Source organism: Schistocerca cancellata, chromosome 2 (genome assembly GCF_023864275.1).
Source record: "Schistocerca cancellata isolate TAMUIC-IGC-003103 chromosome 2, iqSchCanc2.1, whole genome shotgun sequence".
NCBI lineage: Eukaryota > Metazoa > Arthropoda > Insecta > Orthoptera > Acrididae > Schistocerca > Schistocerca cancellata.
In genome coordinates this window covers 548,217,608-548,237,821 of record NC_064627.1, presented here as the reverse complement: position 1 = coordinate 548,237,821, position 20,214 = coordinate 548,217,608, and the positions used below count along the sequence as shown (strand labels likewise).

The window sequence follows — 20,214 nt, the reverse complement described above, 5'->3', positions numbered from 1 at the left end:
GTGCAATGATCTTACACCACCTTATTGGAGGGGCCTTTATGCCTGCATGATCAGCTTTGGAGCCAATGTCTTGCTGGATTAATAACCTTGCTATCATCTATGTGCTGCTTCCCATGGAGTGCATACTTCATTGGACCAAATAGATGGAAGCTGGAAGGTGCGAGATCCAGGCTATAGTGTAGAAGAGGAAGAACAGTCCAATGAAGTTTTGTGATCTCCTCTCAGGTGCACAGACTTGTGTGAGACCTTGCATTGTCCTGGAAAATGAGAAGTTCATTTGCCTTTTTGTGGTGACATAATGCTAATTTTTCACAAAAAGAAATTCAGTGACAGCTCTCTGCTTGGAACATACCTCCATTACAGATGCAAATTTGAAGGCTATGTGTAGCGCCACCACCTATCAGAATTTCATGTCGCTATAGGTGCTGAAGTGGGAATGTTCCACGATGTGCCAGAACAAATTCCACATATCTTTCAACTTAAACTGGCCGAGGAAAAAAAAAATGCATTGCGTTACTTATTGAACACTACTTGTACCGATGTAAAATAAAATCTTCTGATAAATTATAGGAGTGGTTAAAAACATTTAATTTGTATATATATGAGGAATTTCAATTTTCTGTCTCATTTGCACTGGCAACCTGTTATAAACTTTTGCTCCAGAATGTAGAACTCCAATTTGAATCCTACATAGGGCTGCTTAGCCTACAACGAAATCATTTTTACTCCTAGTATTGTGATTGTGAATTGTAGATTTCATCCTAAATCAGTATTGTTACTATTAACCACGAGTACCATTAGGGTGGAAATAGTGTAAGAAACACAGTGTCCCCAATGAGAATTCTGCAAGATCTCTTAGTATAATGCCCATTTTAAATCTGTGTAGTAGTTTCAGATAGCCTCAAAAGGTCAGATAACCCACAGTTTATCTACTAGTTAATCAATTACAACATCATTGAAGTCTGCCATAAAAGTTTATGGCAGTTATGCTGTGGCAGACAAAGGAAATAAATACTGATGTTCTGCAGCTCGAAAAAAGTGAACACAACTGATCACACCACTGCTATTATGTACGCAGTTGGTGAGGTAAGGTTATGATCCTTGTGGTGGTAATTACTAATTAATTTTGAGATATTGTGTTTCCATTCAGTACCACATTGGCATTGAAAGTTCAGAAGTCAGGAAATTCTGCCTTGAGTTGGTGCATTTATCTCAGTAACTGTGAATACCTTATATATCACAGTGTGGAAACTTGAGGAAATAACTTTTTTGCCAGTCCATTGCTATCATTTCCATTTATTAATGTGAAGATACTAATGTGAAAATCATATAGACTTCAACAGGCATTGTATGGATTGCAGGTGACAAAGCAGGCTGTCGCCCCATCTGGTGAAGCAATACCTTTTTACCAACGAATTGGAATGGCAGCAGTTGCTGGTGCTGCTGGAGGCTTTGTTGGCACCCCTGGAGACCTGGTTAACGTACGCATGCAGAATGACATCAAATTATCTCCTGAATTACGAAGAAAGTTAGTAATAATTTACTATATGGTTTCCATTTTCTTTGATCTGAATAGATTGGTTGATGGTAATAATAGTTTTTATTCCGTTTGTTATCTACTGTCCCCACACCCTCCAACTAACTGTTTCTGTCCCCTCTGTCCTGTCACCTTCTCACAGTCTGACTCCCCTCACCTTCTTTGTGTGCTGCTGTCTGCTGGTGCGCCCACCAATCTTTTACCCTCTCTCTGTTCCTCTCCTTTCCACTACCCATTTTTTTCCACCTCCTCTCCTTCCCACACAGCCTCCTGACACTGTGCCTGTCAGCCTTGTCCTACCATCTCTAGTCCCTCCATGCTGCATGGGGCAGTGCCGATTCCTCTTCCATCATTATACCCTGCTGTCACTCCCCCCTCCCCACCCCACTTTGGATTTTTGCTCCCGTTCAACATGTTTCTGTTCTAGTTCTAGACGGACTGGCTGGAGGTAATATGTCATGTATATGTGAGGTGTTCTTCGCTTGTGTGAATGTGTGTGAATTTCTGTTTTCAGAAAGAGGCTCTGGCCAAAAACTTGTGTGTAACAATATTTTCATTGTGCTGATCTGCAGTCATCTTTACAAGTAGCAATCTACCCCTTTCAGAATGTTGTTTATTATTATTATTATTATTATTTCTTTACTTTCTCAGACGTTAAGTCTGGTTAAAAATGGAAAGTGACGCGGACCTTGATCAAGCATCACTTCCTTTTAACTGTACGGTATATGTTATATTGCATTTAGGAACTTTCGGGTAATTGAACATGTATCAATAATTACGGATTTCTGTAATTGTATATATAAGTTTGGATGTAGCTGTATTGCATTGATGTACTGGTGGATATTGTGTGGTATGACTCCTGTAGTTGATAGTATAATTGGTATAATGTCAACTTTATCCTGATGCCACATGTCCTTGACTTCCTCAGCCAGTTGGATGTATTTTTCAATTTTTTCTCCTGTTTTCTTTTGTATATTTGTTGTATTGGGTATGGATATTTCAATTAGTTGTGTTACTTTCTTCTTTTTATTGGTGAGTATGATATCAGGTTTGTTATGTGGTGTTGTTTTATCTGTTATAATGGTTCTGTTCCAGTATAATTTGTATTCATCATTCTCCAGTACATTTTGTGGTGCATACTTGTATGTGGGAACATGTTGTTTTATAAGTTTATGTTGTAAGGCAAGCTGTTGATGTATTATTTTTGCTACATTGTCATGTCTTCTGGGGTATTCTGTATTTGCTAGTATTGTACATCCACTTGTGATGTGATCTACTGTTTCTATTTGTTGTTTGCAAAGTCTGCATTTATCTGTTGTGGTGTTGGGATCTTTAATAATATGCTTGCTGTAATATCTGGTGTTTATTGTTTGATCCTGTATTGGAATCATGAATCCTTCCGTCTCACTGTATATATTGCCTTTTCTTAGCCATGTGTTGGATGCGTCTTGATCGATGTGTGGCTGTGTTAGATGATACGGGTGCTTGCCATGTAGTGTTTTCTTTTTCCAATTTACTTTCTTCATATCTGTGTATGTTATGTGATCTAAAGGGTTGTAGAAGTGGTTATGAAATTGCAGTGGTGTAGCCGAAGTATTTATATGAGTGATTGCTTTGTGTATTTTGCTAGTTTCTGCTCGTTCTAGAAAGAATTTTCTTAAATTGTCTACCTGTCCATAATGTAGGTTTCTTATGTCGATAAATCCCCTTCCTCCTTCCTTTCTGCTTAATGTGAATCTTTCTGTTGCTGAATGTATGTGATGTATTCTATATCTGTGGCATTGTGATCGTGTAAGTGTATTGAGTGCTTCTAGGTCTGTGTTACTCCACTTCACTGCTCCAAATGAGTAGGTCAATATTGGTATAGCATAAGTATTTATAGCTTTTGTCTTGTTTCTTGCTGTCAATTCTGTTTTCAGTATTTTTGTTAGTCTTTGTCTGTATTTTTCTTTTAGTTCTTCTTTAATATTTGTATTATCTATTCCTATTTTTTGTCTGTATCCTAGATATTTATAGGCATCTGTTTTTTCCATCGCTTCTATGGAGTCACTGTGGTTATTCAATATGTAATCTTCTTGTTTAGTGTGTTTTCCCTTGACTATGCTATTTTTCTTACATTTGTCTGTTCCAAAAGCCATATTTATATCATTGCTGAATACTTCTGTTATCTTTAGTAATTGGTTGAGTTGTTGATTGGTTGCTGCCAGTAGTTTTAGATCATCCACGTTTAGCAAATGTGTGATTTTGTGTGGGTACGTTCCAGTAATATTATATCCATAATTTGTATTATTTAGCATGTTGGATAGCGGGTTCAGAGCAAGACAGAACCAGAAAGGACTTAATGAGTCTCCTTGGTATATTCCACGCTTAATCTGTATTAGTTGTGATGTGATATTATTAGAGTTTGTTTGGATATTAAGTGTGGTTTTCCAATTTTTCATTACTATGTTTAGGAACTGTATCAATTTAGGATCTACTTTGTATATTTCCAATGTTTGTAGTAACCATGAGTGGGGTACACTATCAAAAGCTTTTTGGTAATCAATGTATGCGTAGTGTAGTGACCTTTGTTTAGTTTTAGCTTGATATGTCACCTCTGTATCTATTATCAGTTGCTCTTTACATCCTTGTGCTCCTTTGCAGCAGCCTTTTTGTTCTTCATTTATAATTTTGTTCTGTGTTGTATGTGTCATTAATTTCTGTGTAATGACTGAAGTTAATATTTTGTAGATTGTTGGTAGGCATGTTATGGGGCGATATTTAGCTGGGTTTGCTGTGTCTGCTTGATCTTTAGGTTTCAGATAGGTTATTCCATGTGTAAGTGTATCAGGGAATGTGTATGGGTCTGCAATGTAACTGTTAAATAATTTATACCTAAAAACAAAGATGATGTGACTTACCAAATGAAAGTGCTGGCAGGTCGACAGACACACAAACGAACACAAACATACACACAAAATTCAAGCTTTCGCAACAAACTGTTGCCTCATCAGGAAAGAGGGAAGGAGAGGGAAAGACGAAAGGATGTGGGTTTTAAGGGGTTTAGCTTGATATGTCACCTCTGTATCTATTATCAGTTGCTCTTTACATCATTGTGCTCCTTTGCAGCAGTGTAGTACTGTCACCGTCAGAGGGTGGTACGGGACCACAAGCCCCACCGCTACACCCCCAAAGTGAATTGCAGTGACGCAGTCACTGCCCTGTGAGGCAAAATTTTCTGCCTGACTCGTGCAGCACTATCACTACTTATGTAGTACTGTCACCGTCAGAGGGTGGTACGGGACTACAAGCCCCACCGCCACACCTCCAAAGTGAATAATTTAGTTAGATGTGAATGTGTTGAGGTGAACTTCTTTAACCAGAAATTTGCTATTTTATCATTTCCAGGGGCTTTCCAATTGTGCGTAATATTAATTGCTCGGGTGACTTCATGTTGCAAAATTATCACTTCAGGCATTTGTGGTATCATCTTGTATGAGTCTGTTTCTGCTTGTATCCACCGTGCATGCCTGTTATGTTGTACCGGGTTTGACTATATGTAGCTCCAGAAGTGTTCCATGTCTGTTATGTTTGGTGGATTGTCTATTTTAATGTGTGTGTTATCTATTGTTTGGTAAAATCTCTTTTGGTTTGTGTTGAATGTTTGGTTTTGTTTCCTTCTATTTTCACTTTTTTTGTATCTTCTAAGTCGTTTGGCCAATGCTTGTAATTTCTGCTTCTTTTCATCTAATTGCTCTATTGCTTCTTGTTGTGAGATTTTACCTAACCTTTTTCGTTTTTTGTCTGATATTTCATTTCTTATAAATTGTGTTAGGTGTCCGATGTCTTTTCTCAGTTTTTCTATTCTGATCTGTAGTCTGTGTTGCCATGCTGGTTTTGTGGGTTTCTTCTGTGTGTTGGTTGGTTCTGATCTCTGCCTAGTGTGTATATTTAGTGTAGTGAGTGCTCCTACATTATTATTATTATTATTATTATTATTATTATTATTATTATTATTACTATGGCTTTCAAAATTTATTTTGAATATAAAAAAGCATTAAAACTATGGTTTTTATTGTGCCTTTGTAACTGATGTGTGTGTGAGTTTTTATTTCTGCACTACAGTCTTGATGTATCACCATATTGTGCAAGGATGCTGTGAGAAATCCTGTTTAGGTTTACAGAGGAACCATTTAGTGTGGCGTTAGGCAGTGCTGTTTCACTGCTAAATTATTTCTTTTGACATCTGATGTTAAATGGTTTCATGCATCCCTCTCTATTTGAGCTTCAATAAAGTGCTTGAATGCCTAGTTTATTCAATATGTAATTTCCCCCAGCCAGCTCTACTGTCAGTCTTTGTGATTGCTATTGTTGCTACAGCATGATTGTTTCTAACCTGTCTTTGTGATAAACAGAGACTGGCGTTGTTCATCCCTATTGCACCAGGTAATATTTTCATTGTGAATGTAATTACTGTCTGTTCAAAGAATATGTTTTGGGTCACCCCTTCCATTTCTGTGCTATAATGCTCCCTGTTGACTAGTTGATGTTTACATTTTCTTTCACTTTCTATGGCTCAAGCTTGGTTCAAGTTATATTTCTGCCCAATTAGTTTTTGTCTTTATACCGTTTCTTGTCCACAGTTGCAATTACATCATTTACTTTTCGTAATATTCAGAATTCATTATCCAAGGAACATAGCGCTACATGTGTAGTTTCAAATTTGCCTTTATGTGATTACAGACATCTAGATATTGTTGTGTTCTGAAGTACTGTTTGAAAATTTCAGTGTCATTTGCACCTACTGAATGAATGAATGGATGGATGGAGACTTGCATAATGTTACATTTCTATGCATTCTTCATTCGATTGCCTTATTTAATACTTTTGATGTTTGATGCACCCTGAACTCATTTAGAGAAATGCAACTGGTGCTTCTTCTTTTACTAAGCTCAAAATGAGAGAGAGAGGTTCAGTTGTGTGAATATTGCTGTAGCATATGAGCATATCAGAGTTCCATGAATAAGGCAGTTTACTTGTGCTGTCTCTCCCTTTTACTGGAATAAACTGCATATGGTCTTGGGGTTCAACCAAAAGATCCAATTGTTTCAGACTTTATCAATTACTGCAACATGAATTACCCTATCATCAAAAACACCTATTAATACTGTCATAAACACAATGGCAATGTGAGCTCCTGCATTGTGCTACATAAAATAATTGTGGGTCTTTTTGTTAGTGGTTAGTTCTCTGAAAAAAGTTCTAAGACATTGTTCAGACATATATCAGAAGTTACAGATTGTTGGAAAGACGTTGGTCCAGTATTTAGTGTTTCAGTAATTGGCCACCACACTCCTGTTTTCACATCATGCAGAGGCCTTTGATGTAATTAATGAGGATTTTAGAATGCCAGCAATCGATAGTTCTACGAGTTCACATATACTGATAAAAGCAGCCATGCTTCATGAGAAGAAAGCAACATTTTAAGATCACCTTGGCAATATACATGGACTTCAGTACCCAGTTGCAGTACTCACATCGAGCAATAGTGTTAGAATTGGTCAGTTGATACACTACCATTACTTTGTAAGGTTTCAGTTGCAGTTCGTGCACAATGATGTGAGAAGATTCTGCTGGCATAACAGTCTTACATGTTAAATGGTTGATTAATTTTCTCAGGCTTCTCTCTAAGGTCACTCCCAAATAAGAGATGTCCAGTGTTGACATGTCATCATCGAAGATGATTTCAATTCCATCATAAGTGTTCAAACATTGATGGCTGATAATAACAACCTCAAAACATGTTAAATGATGAATTTATAGAGTGATATATAAAGCAACATACAAGTACATCTACTATCACATTTATTAATCAGTTAATGCAGTGTTAATTAACATGACATATTCCACAACATTTTGTATAAAGACTATAACAATGATAGTTTTGAGAGAAGTTTCTCTTCAGTCTGTTGTGTTGTTAATAGGGAGCATAACCTACTTTTGAGAATAGGCTTTTAGTAGCTGATGGTGTGGTATGAAACTCAAATACTTCTGTGTAATTTTTTATATCTTTGAATCGATAGTACTGATGTTATGATTCCACATCCAAGATATCTTGTGTAAGATCTAGAAGGCTGTCTTTCAGATAACAACTCATTGTTTCTATTTCAATTTGGAAATGGTTCTTTTTGGGTATTTTTTTATATTGTTCACTCCATAAATCAAAATGGTTACTCTGTTCACCTGTAATGTACAATGTGTTGCACATTGTCACTGACAGTCTTTACAACAACTGGAACCAAATCTCTGATGGTTTTAATTGCCTTCAAACATACTGAAGCATTTATCAGGTGTATGTCATTAATCTACAATGATGTTCATGTGGGTAATATGTTAACATGTTCAGTTGCTATTAAGCTTTTTTTGATTTGTGTCATGATGTTACTCTTCAGATATTCTGCAATAGTCTGTGTTGGTTGCATGTCAGATACTTTGATGTTCAACATATTTGTTATTAAGATTGATTTACTGCATGCAATGTACTTTGCTGTGCAAAGTTAATGAGCAGCCACTCCTGTAGACTGCAGACTGTCACAACCATCTGCCAGATCTGCGATGCCTGTGATTGTTTGCTTGGGTGGTACACTAGCATGGCATTTAATGATATTAATGATTACCTGACACAGCTGGAAAAAAAATCTTTCACTTGAATAAAACACTGAGTACCAGATAATGGATACTTCTTGAATTACAGTTTAGGTATGAGTTTTTTCTTAGATCATCACTTGCTACTACACTTTGTCGAAGCCAAACTGCAGTTCTTTTCACAGCAATAATCCACTCAAGCAGTTTGTCAGTCTTTTCAATAAAGTTTTTTGCTGCCAGATGAACATGTGTGCAAAACCCTGTAGCTGACTGTTTTATTCCAAATATTTCTAATCCTTTAACCACTATAATGAGGTCATTATGAGACATGTCCTAAAACGATTTGTTTAAATGACAAAAAAATTATTGACAGTGATAACAAGTAGCCTTGTTTTTTGTCAACATCAAAGGTCAATATTTTGTCTTTAACGTCAGTGTTACATTGCACACAAAGAGTTCAATATTGGTCTTAAACATTGATGCCCAAGTTTTCAACATTGATATTTTGTAAATATCAATGACACAGACTTTTCCTACTCTCAACTCACATAGTTTATCCTCAGTTAAAACTGCACCACCTGCTGCCCTGCCTGTCCAACAGGCCAGAGTATCATGGTGATTGCCATGTGCCATTGCAGTATTTGTTCCTGTGCAGCATCAGTATCAACACTTGTATAACAAGTGAAATATTTTGTACCTGGATGAATGAGAAGTGTACAGTAGCAGAGAAACAACTACTAAATAATACAGGTTTTCAGATTAACAGTTCTCTCTCTCTCTCTCTCTCTCTCTCTCTCTTTTGTGTGTGTGTGTGTGTGTGTGTGTGTGTGTGTGTGTGTGTGTGTGTGTGTACTGTGAGAGAACTTTATTTCAAGATTATGTTCCATATCCCTAATGATTCTTCTTCATACTGAAATATAATGGGAGCACAAATTCTGAATAGTTATAATTTACTCACTTTTGTAAAGTAGAATAAAGTTTTCTCTTATTTGGTTGTGTACACTAGCAGTTCTTACCTTTCCATTATTGTAAATGAATGTTTGATATCTCTCTCTGTAAATATTGTACCTGTATTTCATATCATGTATTAATACTAATGAAAGTAGGTATTTTACAGCTACCGCCATGCCCTAGACGGAGTGGTTAGAGTTCTTCGTGAAGAAGGTCTACGGCGGCTGTTCTCAGGGGCATCCACTGCCACTGGTCGCGCTGTACTCATGACTATTGGACAACTCTCTTTCTATGATCAATTCAAAATGTTGCTACTAACATATGCTGGCATGTCAGACAACCTCAGCACACACTTTCTTGCTAGTCTTTCAGCAGTAAGTACTTGTATTTACATAACTGATGCACTAAATAATTTCTCCTAGTGCAGAAACTGACACTTCTACACCCTTTCATATTTGTGCTCGGAGTATGTAAAGACCCTGAAACTGTGTAAAAGTATTTCTTTATTACTTATGGTCATATCAGTAGATTAAGGCGATTGTTCATATCCTGCATCATTATTGATTTCTCTGACAGAGTCGAGTCCCTTAATGAGAATTTTCAAATGCTGTCATTCATGTGTCACGATATATGGTGTGTTTGGAAATTAATGTTACAAACTTCTAGGCCTTGCAGAAGGGACTGAGTAGATGATATTTTGAATTGGAGCCCATGTCTGGAAATGTACCATTTCTGTGCTACAGATATTTGAAAACATGTTTGCTAGGAAAGTATGCAACAGTGTAATCGTGGTGGGGGGTGCTTACATGGGATCGGCTGATGTCGTGTAATGTCCATCCTACCTCTCTGACCTGGTTCAAGCCTCATTCATGTGTCTGTGAGTGTTGGAGCAACGTGCTTGAGTACACATTTGCAGAATACACAGACATGATCCTTCTGTATGGTGAAGCTCAAGGTAACGGAAGAGCTGCGTGTCACCAGCCATCCACAATATATGACTCCATGGTGTACCATTTTTGCCATAATTATGCAACAATTTTGAGAAAGGGATACCTTTACCATGAGCAGGCATGACTGTGGTGCTCCAGGGAGACACTGAACACCTGAACTGGAAGAGGCTGTACTGCACCATGTTGAAGAGAACCCATTGATGACTAAATGACCAGTTTTTTGGTTGTTAATGAGTGGAATTTAAAAAAAAAATGATATACTGGGTCACACCTAATAAGTTACTTGTGAAAATGGTTGCATTACCAACATGTTTTCAGATACATTACTGGCCATTAAAATTGCTACACCATGAAGATGACATGCTACAGACGCGAAATTTAACCGACAGGAAGAAGATGCTGTGATATGCAAATGATTAGCTTTTCAGGGCATTCACACAAGGTTGACGCCGGTGGCGAGACCTACAACGTGCTGACATGAGGAAAGTTTCCAACCGATTTCTCATACACAAACAGCAATTGACCAGCATTGCCTGGTGAAACGTTGTTGTGATGCCTCGTGTAAGGAGGAGAAATGCATATAATCACGTTTCCGACTTTGATAAAGGTCGGATTGTAGCCTATCGCGATTGCGGTTTACCGTATCGCGACATTGCTGCTCACGTTGGTAGAGATCCAATGACTGTTAGCAGAATATGGAATCGGTGGGTTCAGGAGGGTAATACGGAACGCCGTGCTGGATCCCAATGGCCTCTTATCACTAGCAGTCGAGATGACAGCCATCTTGTCTGCATGGCTGTAACGGATCGTGCAGCCACGTCTCGATCCCCGAGTCAACAGATGGGGACGTTTGCAAGACAACAACCATTTGCACGAACAGTTCGACGACGTTTGCCGCAGCATGGACTATCAGCTCGGAGACCATGGCTGCGGTTACCATTGACGCTGCATCACAGACAGGAGTGCCTGTGATGGTGTACTCAATGATGAACCAGGGTACACGAATGGCAAAACATCATTTTTTCAGATGAATCCAGGTTCTGTTTTCAGCATCATGATGGTCGCATCCGGGTTTGGCGACATCGTAGTGAACGCACATTGGAAGCGTGTATTCATCATCGCCATACTGGCATATCACCCAGCATGATGGTATAGGGTGCCATTGGTTACACGTCTCAGTCACCTCTTGTTCGCATTGACGGCACTTTGAACAGTGGACGTTACATTTCAGATGTGTTACGACCCATGGCACTACCCTTCATTCGATCCCTGCGAAACCCTACATATCAGTAGGATAATGCACGACAGCATGTTGCAGGTGCTGTACGGGCCTTTCTGGATACAGAAAATGTTCGACTGCTGCCCTGGCCAGCACATTTTCCAGATCTCTCACCAGTTGAAAACATCTGGTTAATGGTGGCCGAGCAACTGGCTCGTCACATTACGCCAGTCACTACTCTTGATGAACTGTGGTATCGTGTTGAATCTGCATGGGCAGCTGTACCTGTACACGCCATCCAAGCTCTGTTTGACTCAATGCCCAGGCGTATCAAGGCCATTATTACGGCCAGAGGTGGTTGTTCTGGGTACTGATTTCTCAGGTTCTATGCACCCAAATTGCGTGAAAATGTAATCACATGTCGGTTCTAGTATAATACATTTGTCCAATGAATACCTGTTTATCATCTGCATTTCTTCTTGGTGTAGCAATTTTAATGGCCAGTAGTTTAGTTGTAGCATGAAAATGGCACATTTTGGGACATGGGCTCCTATTCAAAATATTATGTACTTACTTCCCTCTACAAGTCCTAGAAATTTGTACTGGGAATTTATGAACATCCTGTATATTATGGCTGAGGGTAGTGGTGCAGTATTTAAGGCACTATTCATGAACAGCAGGGTTCAAATTCCCAAGCTATCATTCAGATTTAGGTTTTCTGTGATATTTATAAATTAAGTAAGATGAATGTCATGATGTTTTTTATTGAAGGATATACATGATTTTCTTTGCCTTTTCTGTTCAGTCTTAACTTGAACATCGTCTCTAATGATTTCACCATTACTGGGACATTAAACCTTGATCTCCCTTTTACATAATATATTTCTACATATACTCGGCAAACTACTGTGAAGTCCATGGAAGAGGGTACTTCCCATTGTATCACATATCCATTTATATGTAGTGTGTGGAAAGGATGACTGCTTAAATGCTTCTGTGCATGCTGTAATTAGTGTAATCTTCTGTTCATGGTCCTGTGATGGTGTGACAGAGCAGAAGGCAACACCGACATCATACTAGCCAGGATGGCCACTTCTGCCCAAGAATGGCATGTATGGGTTCTCTTCCAATACTGCGTTAAGTGTGGAATCAAGAGTGCTCACTCAATAACAGCATTCATCATTAATCAAAGCTTCCATCAAAGAGGTTGATGTCTGTACCCAGGAACTGCACGGTGGATGTAATCACTGGGGTGGCAGAATGCCACCTCAGCATAACACAGCCGAAAGTACAAATGGATTTACTGATACGAAGCCGGAGTCAGCTCATTGCCAGTGACAGTATGGCCAGCCTCGCATATACTGCAGGTGAGGGCGAGTAAACACCCTGCATTTGACCAACGACCCTTGGAGTCGGCTAGAAAGTCAGGCGGTGACACCCTGCGAGTAGCCTCCTCTTGACAGTACCAGTTTCAGACCCAGAAATGTAAGGTCAATCTGGCAGCTTGTAGATAAACAGCTTCACATAGTTGTATATGGTGAGGTTGTAACAGTGAGGCCAAACATTGGATTGATGACTGTCACAGAGATTGTCATGGTGCTGGCAGAGGTTGGCAGTTCAAGAACAAGTGCTACTGAGTGGTGGATAGAGCATAGAGTATCACAGGAGCTCACTTCTCATCACATGGACGGCTGTAGAAGTGTAGCTTTGTGCCTCAGCATGAAGTAACACATTCCACTGCTATGGTAGACTGCTGTGTTGCTAAATGCTGTACCAGCATCTTTTTAGCACCCAGGTCAAGCATTTCATTTATGGTGGGCCTGCTCACACCTTGGCTGTTTCTGAAGTTTTGCCTGCAGCTGATGCCGCAACAATTCCTACATGAAAAATACCTATGATGGTCTGCCATGTTTCCAGATTCTTCTCTGAATATTTGTTATTATATTTTGTTGGGTCAAATCCAAGATAATTTATAATTTTATTGTATCAAAAGGAAAATTCCATTGAGAAAACTGTAAAATTACGGAGAGACAGATTGATAGGTCACTACTTAGCTTCAAGAGATGAAATTCCATATATTGCTGATAGACACATTTAAAGCTCTCTCTCTCTCTCTCTCTCTCTCTCTCTCTCTCTCTCTCTCTCTCTCTCTCTGACCTCCTACTCTGTCTGCCACCTCCAGCTCCTTCTTTGTCTCTGCTTAACCTCACAACGCACAGGTCCTTCTTAGCCTAGTGTCTAAGTGACCAACCCATCCTTTCCAACCGTCCCCAACATACCTCTCTGTTCTCCGTAAGGTAAGAACTAACAGTTGTGAAAGGCAGTGAATGAATGTTTCTATTTTTAAATTATATGTCTACTGAAAAGTCAGCCATTCTGTCTCTCTGTAATTTTAATGTTATATTGTGTTATTTTGCTCTAGTAGTACTAGAACTCTGTGCCTTTATAATATATGAAATATTTAACTGTAGCACCAAATAATGACTTAGTTAAAGAAAAGAATAGGAGTCTGCCAGAACCTTTTACCAGCAATAAAATTATTTTTTTTTTTATTCTTGGCATCTAAAGTGTCTTTAGTTCATTAATTCTCATAGTAATTCACATATTATGGTCTGTAAATCCCAAAATACCAGACAGACAGGAGAATACTGGAAAGGGCTTACAGTCGGTTCACAGCCAACCGCTTAACCCTTAATATTACAGAAGCCATATTCTGCTATTGCAAATAAATCAAAAAAACTTACAGGTACTAGATGTAGAAATCAGTGGGCACATACTGGATAAAGTCTCAGGTGTGAAATTACTAGATAATTATAAACTGAGGTTACATCAGCATGTGGAAATATTAAACAAAAAGCTGAGTTTTGCCTGATTTGCAATCAGAAATCTCTCTCATTGTGTTGACCTGCAGACTGGATTGCTAGCATACTTTTGATGCCTTCACTCAGAACTGTCCTATGGCATAATCTTCTGGGGAATGCAGCTGTGATGCAAAAGTATTTATTGTACATTCATGAGATACAGTATTGTCTAATGCTGATAACTGAACTTCTTGCAGAAACTTCTTCAAGGACTTAGGTATTCTTACACTTATGTATCAATACATACAATACATAACAATATTTGTGGGTAATAACAAGATTGAATTTAGATGCACCTGCAGTTCACAACCCCCAAGGATTCAGAGTTGAATTTTATATTGTGGTGTAAAAGTCTCTAATAGGCAGCTAGTGGGCATCAGACAGATAATTGGAAGTCCCCAGACATAAAAAAAAAAAAAAAAAAAAAAAAAAACAAGTAAAAGAACACCTCATTAATATCACTTCTACAATTTATCAGTATATTTAGACTCATGGATGTAAATTCCACATAACTCTCCTGTTTATGTTACTTGACTATGCCTATAGCCTATATAGACAGGTGATAAAGCTTTGTATGAAGTCACATAAATGATTTGTTTGAAGTGTTGGATAAACTCAGCAGCTGAGCAATACAGGAGAAAAAGCCATGTTTTTTTTTCAAATTAGTTGTTTCTCTTGCAATATATAGTGTACATGAACATAAAATAATCTACAATAATTATCAGTATGAATAGATTATCACTAGTCATAATTTGTTGAGAGTATATTTTACAGTGTTGATAGTATATTTTACAGAAGTAGCCAACAGTGGTTGCTTCTCCCTGTGAACTTGACTGATTCCACATCCTTAAGATCTACAGTACACAATGAATGAATGAATGTATATGCATTATCCTTTTTTAAGAAATCTTGCAACAGGTTATCTCACACATCTTATGTTCTCTAGTACGCTCCTCTCTCCATTGAAATGCTAGGTCACTGAATGCAGTGATTGCATTTGATATGAGTGATCCAAATGTTGTGCCGGCCAGCCTGTGGATGGTTTTTAGGTTGTTTTCCATCTACCTCGGCAAATGCAGGCGGTTCCAATTATTCCACCTCAGTTACACTATGTGGGTGATTGCTGCTTGAACATGTGCATGTACATCATCATTATTTTACCACGCAAACATTTGGGGCCACTCTCATCGGGTATGAGACATTCCTGGGGTGGAGGGGTCCACTGGGGTCCAAACTGCACGATAACCCCAGGTTCGGTGTGGGGTGGCAGTGAGATGGGTGGACTGCTGTGGCCTGTTGCGAGTTTATAAACCACTGAGGGCTACGGCAGGATGAAGCCTTTCCGTCGTTTCTATGTCCCCAGTTCAATACACAATACACACACAATCCAGTTTAATGTAGTCTGATACCAAGAATGTGAATTTTAATATAATTTTCCATCAAAATTCAAACTATTTGTTTTGCAGATAACTTCCAGTATGTAATTAAGACATTTTACACACACAGAAAGAGAGAGAGGTGTGTCTCAATAATCATGTCTGAATGTTGCAGGGTGCAGTAGCAACAACACTCACTCAGCCATTAGATGTGATGAAGACAAGAGCAATGAACGCAAAGCCTGGAGAATTCAAGGTTAGTGCTAATCAATTTTCTACCTTTTCCCAAATAATTTGTGCTTTTCATTGGTTTATTAAACTTCCTGGCAGATTAAAACTGTGTGCCGTACCGAGACTCAAACTCGGGACTTTTGCCTTTCGCGGGCAAGTGCTCTACCAACTGAGCTACCCAAGCACGACTCACGCCCCGTCCTCACAGCTTAAATTCTGCCAATACCTTGTCTCCTACCTTCCAAACTTCACAGAAGCTCTCCTGCAAACCTTGCAGAACTAGCCCTCCATTAGTTTATTGATTATTGATCTTGATCCTCTGTGCCCCTCAAGTGAAACATTTTGTGTATAAATATTTTTTAGTTTTGTCAGCAATAACTGTAAAGTAACAAAAATAATAATTTTCCACACAATGAAGGTATTCAGTAGTCTTTAAAAGGGTTGTCATAGGTTTTAAAGAGTTGTTCCTGTAAGGATATTATACTTATACAATAACTCATGTAAATCACATTTGCTCCATAGAGAGATTTGCCTTTGATATGGTGTGCTATATTTGTTCAGAAATTGGTTCTGATGGTTCAAGCTTTGCATGGGGATAGCTCCGAGAACTAAAGAGTCAGACATATGCCTGATGGACAAATATTATGTTCTTTTGTGTACTATAAATTACAGTGTGTGTAACTCTAAAATTTGGATTGAAATTAGTTTTAATGGTGAGAAAATCACAGAATCATGTCAGTAGTAAAAATTTGAATTTGTGTCTTTGTGGCATATTATTCAAGGCAACTTTCAGCTTTTTTTCTCTTTTTGTAATCTATAATGTTTGATAACACTATCATTGACATGATCTGAATCCTCAAGAACTCAACCTGAAATAAATTCTTTGCACAACATGGTCATGGGTACTAGAGATTTTTGCCAGTGTAACAGAAAAGAGGGAATGGAGGATTAACTATATTTCGTGGTGTAGGTGAAATAGATTTACTGATATCTAACTAAATTTCATGGCATAAAGACACATGTTGAGGTATATGTCTTTTGAACCAGACAGTTCTGATTTGAAATTTTACTGTCAACTTTAGTATTGGACCAAACACTATGTTTTGTATGTGTGGTACCTTTTTGATATTGTTATTACTATTTTGGCATTGGGGTTACAGAGTTAAAATGCTAGAGAAGGTTGACTTAGCCCTTGCTTGCATACTTGAAATTTTTTAAAGCAACCCAGTGTATGTGATCATTTTAAGGTGGTGAAAGTTGATATGGCCGTTAGTTTGTTGTTTTCCTTTTGAACTTCTACGGCCTGTAATGGTATGGGCCATGTGTAACATTATTTTTTAAAACGTATTCTGATTTTCATATATTTTGTAACTCTAATGCTGGAAACTTCTGCCAAAGAACTCACATAATCTTTATATTCATCATTGTTGTCTTCTGTTATTTTGCAGAGCTTATGGCACATAGCCACGTATACTGCCAAACTTGGTCCACTGGGTTTCTTCAAGGTAAGATTTAATGTTGTTGCAACAATGGTTTTATAAAGTGTGTCTCAACCTATGTTTAATGCATACCCTAGCTGTCAAATTGGTTCATGCACCGTACCTTTGACATAAACAGTAATACTTCATGTCAGTAGACATACAAATTGTAGCAGATATATAAAATTGCCACATAGCTGACAGCTCTTCTGACTATGACATGTGTAAATTGGTACTACTTATTGAAATTTAAACATTTCAGTCTTGAATCTTAAAATGTACAAAGATTCACATGTTGCAAAATGAGGGATCAAAACACAAAAAATATCAGAGAGAAACTGAAAAAATGAGTATTGAAGGATGCAGAACTTATTCAACCAATTTATATTCTATTATATTTTGATCGGAAAAATTGTCATTAAAGGATCAGTAAGTGTAAAATTACTAGCAAGCAGGGAAGAAGGAAGAGTGAGTGAAAAGTTATGTATCCTGTGAATGGAAGAGGTTATTGTTTGTTGGGTACAATTCAATTTTATTGGAGATCATGCAATGTGTAGAGCAGCTTGAACATCCTGGTACAGCTAAAAACTTGTACAACAGATAACAACTCAGTACTTAACATCAGCATTGTTATCTTATTGACAAAAAGCCAATATCTTCACAATCCTCATGAAAGGAAACCCTGTATGTCATTACATGGAACTGAACGCTCAGTTTACACGTAATGAAGGACTGGCCTGCCAAGCTGTTTGAGCCAAAGTCCACAGTTTATTGGCACTGTCTGCTTGAGGATTTTGCTTTGTACCTACATGAGTGAGCATACCCTAGGTCCATATAAGAGTGTCACATTTCAAAATGCATATTGGCAGTTGTCGTGTGTGTGTGTGTGTGTGTGTGTGTGTGTGTGTGTGTGTGTGTAGTCTGCTTACGTGTGTGTGTGTGTGTGTGTGTGTGTGTGTTGTGTGTGTGTGTGTGTAGTCTGCTTACCATTGGCTGTCTGTAATTGCAACGGAATAGTATCGGAGAAGGGGTAAAACATATGGCAGAAGAAAAATAAATAGTTACAAAATGTAACAATAAATGGCGCTGTAAGCATCACAATTTTAATAGTGGTTGACTGCAAATGACAAATGAATCATACAACAATGCCTAAGGTGTTCATTTGACATTAAACAAACTGTACTGCTCAGTGTGCATGGCTGTACAGATGTGTTACTGTTAGTTGCATAAGCCCATCCACAATAGCAAGGTCTTATCACATCAGATGGGAAAAATTGGTTTTTAATTGTCCCAAGTCAAAAAACTGCATAAAAAGCATCACTCAAAATCAAATAGGATTATTAATTTCCGTGTTACTGGCACAAAACGTGTTCAGTATGCTGTCCACTGTATTATGCAACAAGTTGAAATCAAGAAACAGCATGTTCCACAACTGATCGAAGTGTTTCGGGGCTCACATTCAGAATGTGTTGCGCAATGTGTGCCTTCAATGCAGCTAAGTTTGCAATTAGAACACTGAACACAACATCTTTCAGATAGCCCCACAGCCAGAAGTCACACAGATTAAGATCAGGTGATTAGCATGGCCAGGTTGTAGGGAAATGGCTGCTGATAATTCTAGCATTTCCAAAATGGTGCTTTAGCAGCTGCTTAACTGGATTTTCAATGTGTGGAGGTGTGCCATCTTGCATAAAAATGATCACATCCATGCTGTTGGAGAGCTGGAATGACATGGTTGCACAAAAGACACTTCTAGCACTTACCAGTGATGGTACAGGTAACAGGACCAGAAGCACCTGTGTCTTCAAAAAAATATGGCCCTATCATAAATGATACTGTAAACCTGCACCACACATTAACCTTCTCAGGATGAAGTAGTACTGGTTGATTTGTGTGTGGGTTTTCTGTTGCCCATATTTGACAATTCTGTGTACTGACATATCCTATCAGATGGAAGTGGGCTTCCTCCGTCCACAAAATCTTCTACAACCAATCATTGTCGACTTCCATGAGAGCAAGAAAATGTAAAGCAAAGGTCTTTCTTCCTGGCAGGTCAACAGAAAGCAACTCATGCACATGGGTAATTTTGAATGGATAGCAAAGAAGGATGTTTCGTAGTATTTTACGCGCCGTGCTAAAGGGTATGTTCGGGCAATTCTCCATGCACTACACATTTGCACACCTCCACTCGTCTCCTCCTGCAATTCTGTCGCCATGCTTCCACTGATGTCAAATCAATTTGTTTCCTCCCTCTACCAGGTTGCACACCAAAAAGAACCCATCTTTTCAAATTTCTGAATCATTTTCTCAAGACCCACGGAAGTCATCGGACCAACACCTTTTTTCAAACCCTCCAGTGTCCAGAACTTGGGAAGAGCGACATGTGCGTAGTCATCATTCTTGTAATACAGCTTTACAAGCAGAGTGCAATCCTGCATTGAGACACCCATGTTGAACATCGCAGACGCAAGAGGAGGAAAAGCAGTGTACCCGTTGTGTTTATACCAACTTCAGTGGGTCAGGCACATGACATGTGCTTTCATTTACGTATCCTGACACATACAGCACCATCTATTGATCAATTTTCACACTATTTTTTTCTTCTGCCATACGTTTTCCCCCCTTCTCCGATAATATTATGTTGCAATTTGACATCATTCTGACCAGGGGTGTTATTTCTAAAGCATTTCAACATCTATAAAAATCTGCTAAGAAACTGAAGATTATGTGATACTTTTGATATTATTTGATTTTTATTGATCCCATTAGTACTTAAGTTTCATGGGAACTGAATGCTTTTCTCCTTTGCTGTGGGCTTATGTTCTCCAGGAGTCTTGTGACACAGCACTGTAAAATCATAATAGCAGGGTAGGGGTGAGGGATGGTAAAGTGCTCCTTGTGGCATATAGGGATGTGGTGGGGACAGGGAAGGGCAGCTTTGTGCAGTCAGGTGGTTAGGTGGGTGGCAGTGAAATGGGGGCACGGGG

General features: G+C 38.5%; 1 protein-coding gene across 5 annotated transcripts in view; it reads left to right on the top strand.

The window, feature by feature from the left end:
- Positions 1-20,214, top strand: part of LOC126162129 (mitochondrial dicarboxylate carrier) — an 83,708-nt gene that overhangs the window by 57,275 nt on the left and 6,219 nt on the right. For all 5 annotated transcript variants that reach the window (XM_049918421.1, XM_049918418.1, XM_049918422.1 and 2 more), the window contains exons 4-7: positions 1,362-1,528; positions 9,279-9,486; positions 15,694-15,774; positions 17,198-17,254. In XM_049918421.1, the coding sequence (XP_049774378.1) occupies positions 1,362-1,528; positions 9,279-9,486; positions 15,694-15,774; positions 17,198-17,254 (513 nt within the window). The remainder of the gene's footprint in view (positions 1-1,361; positions 1,529-9,278; positions 9,487-15,693; positions 15,775-17,197; positions 17,255-20,214) is intronic.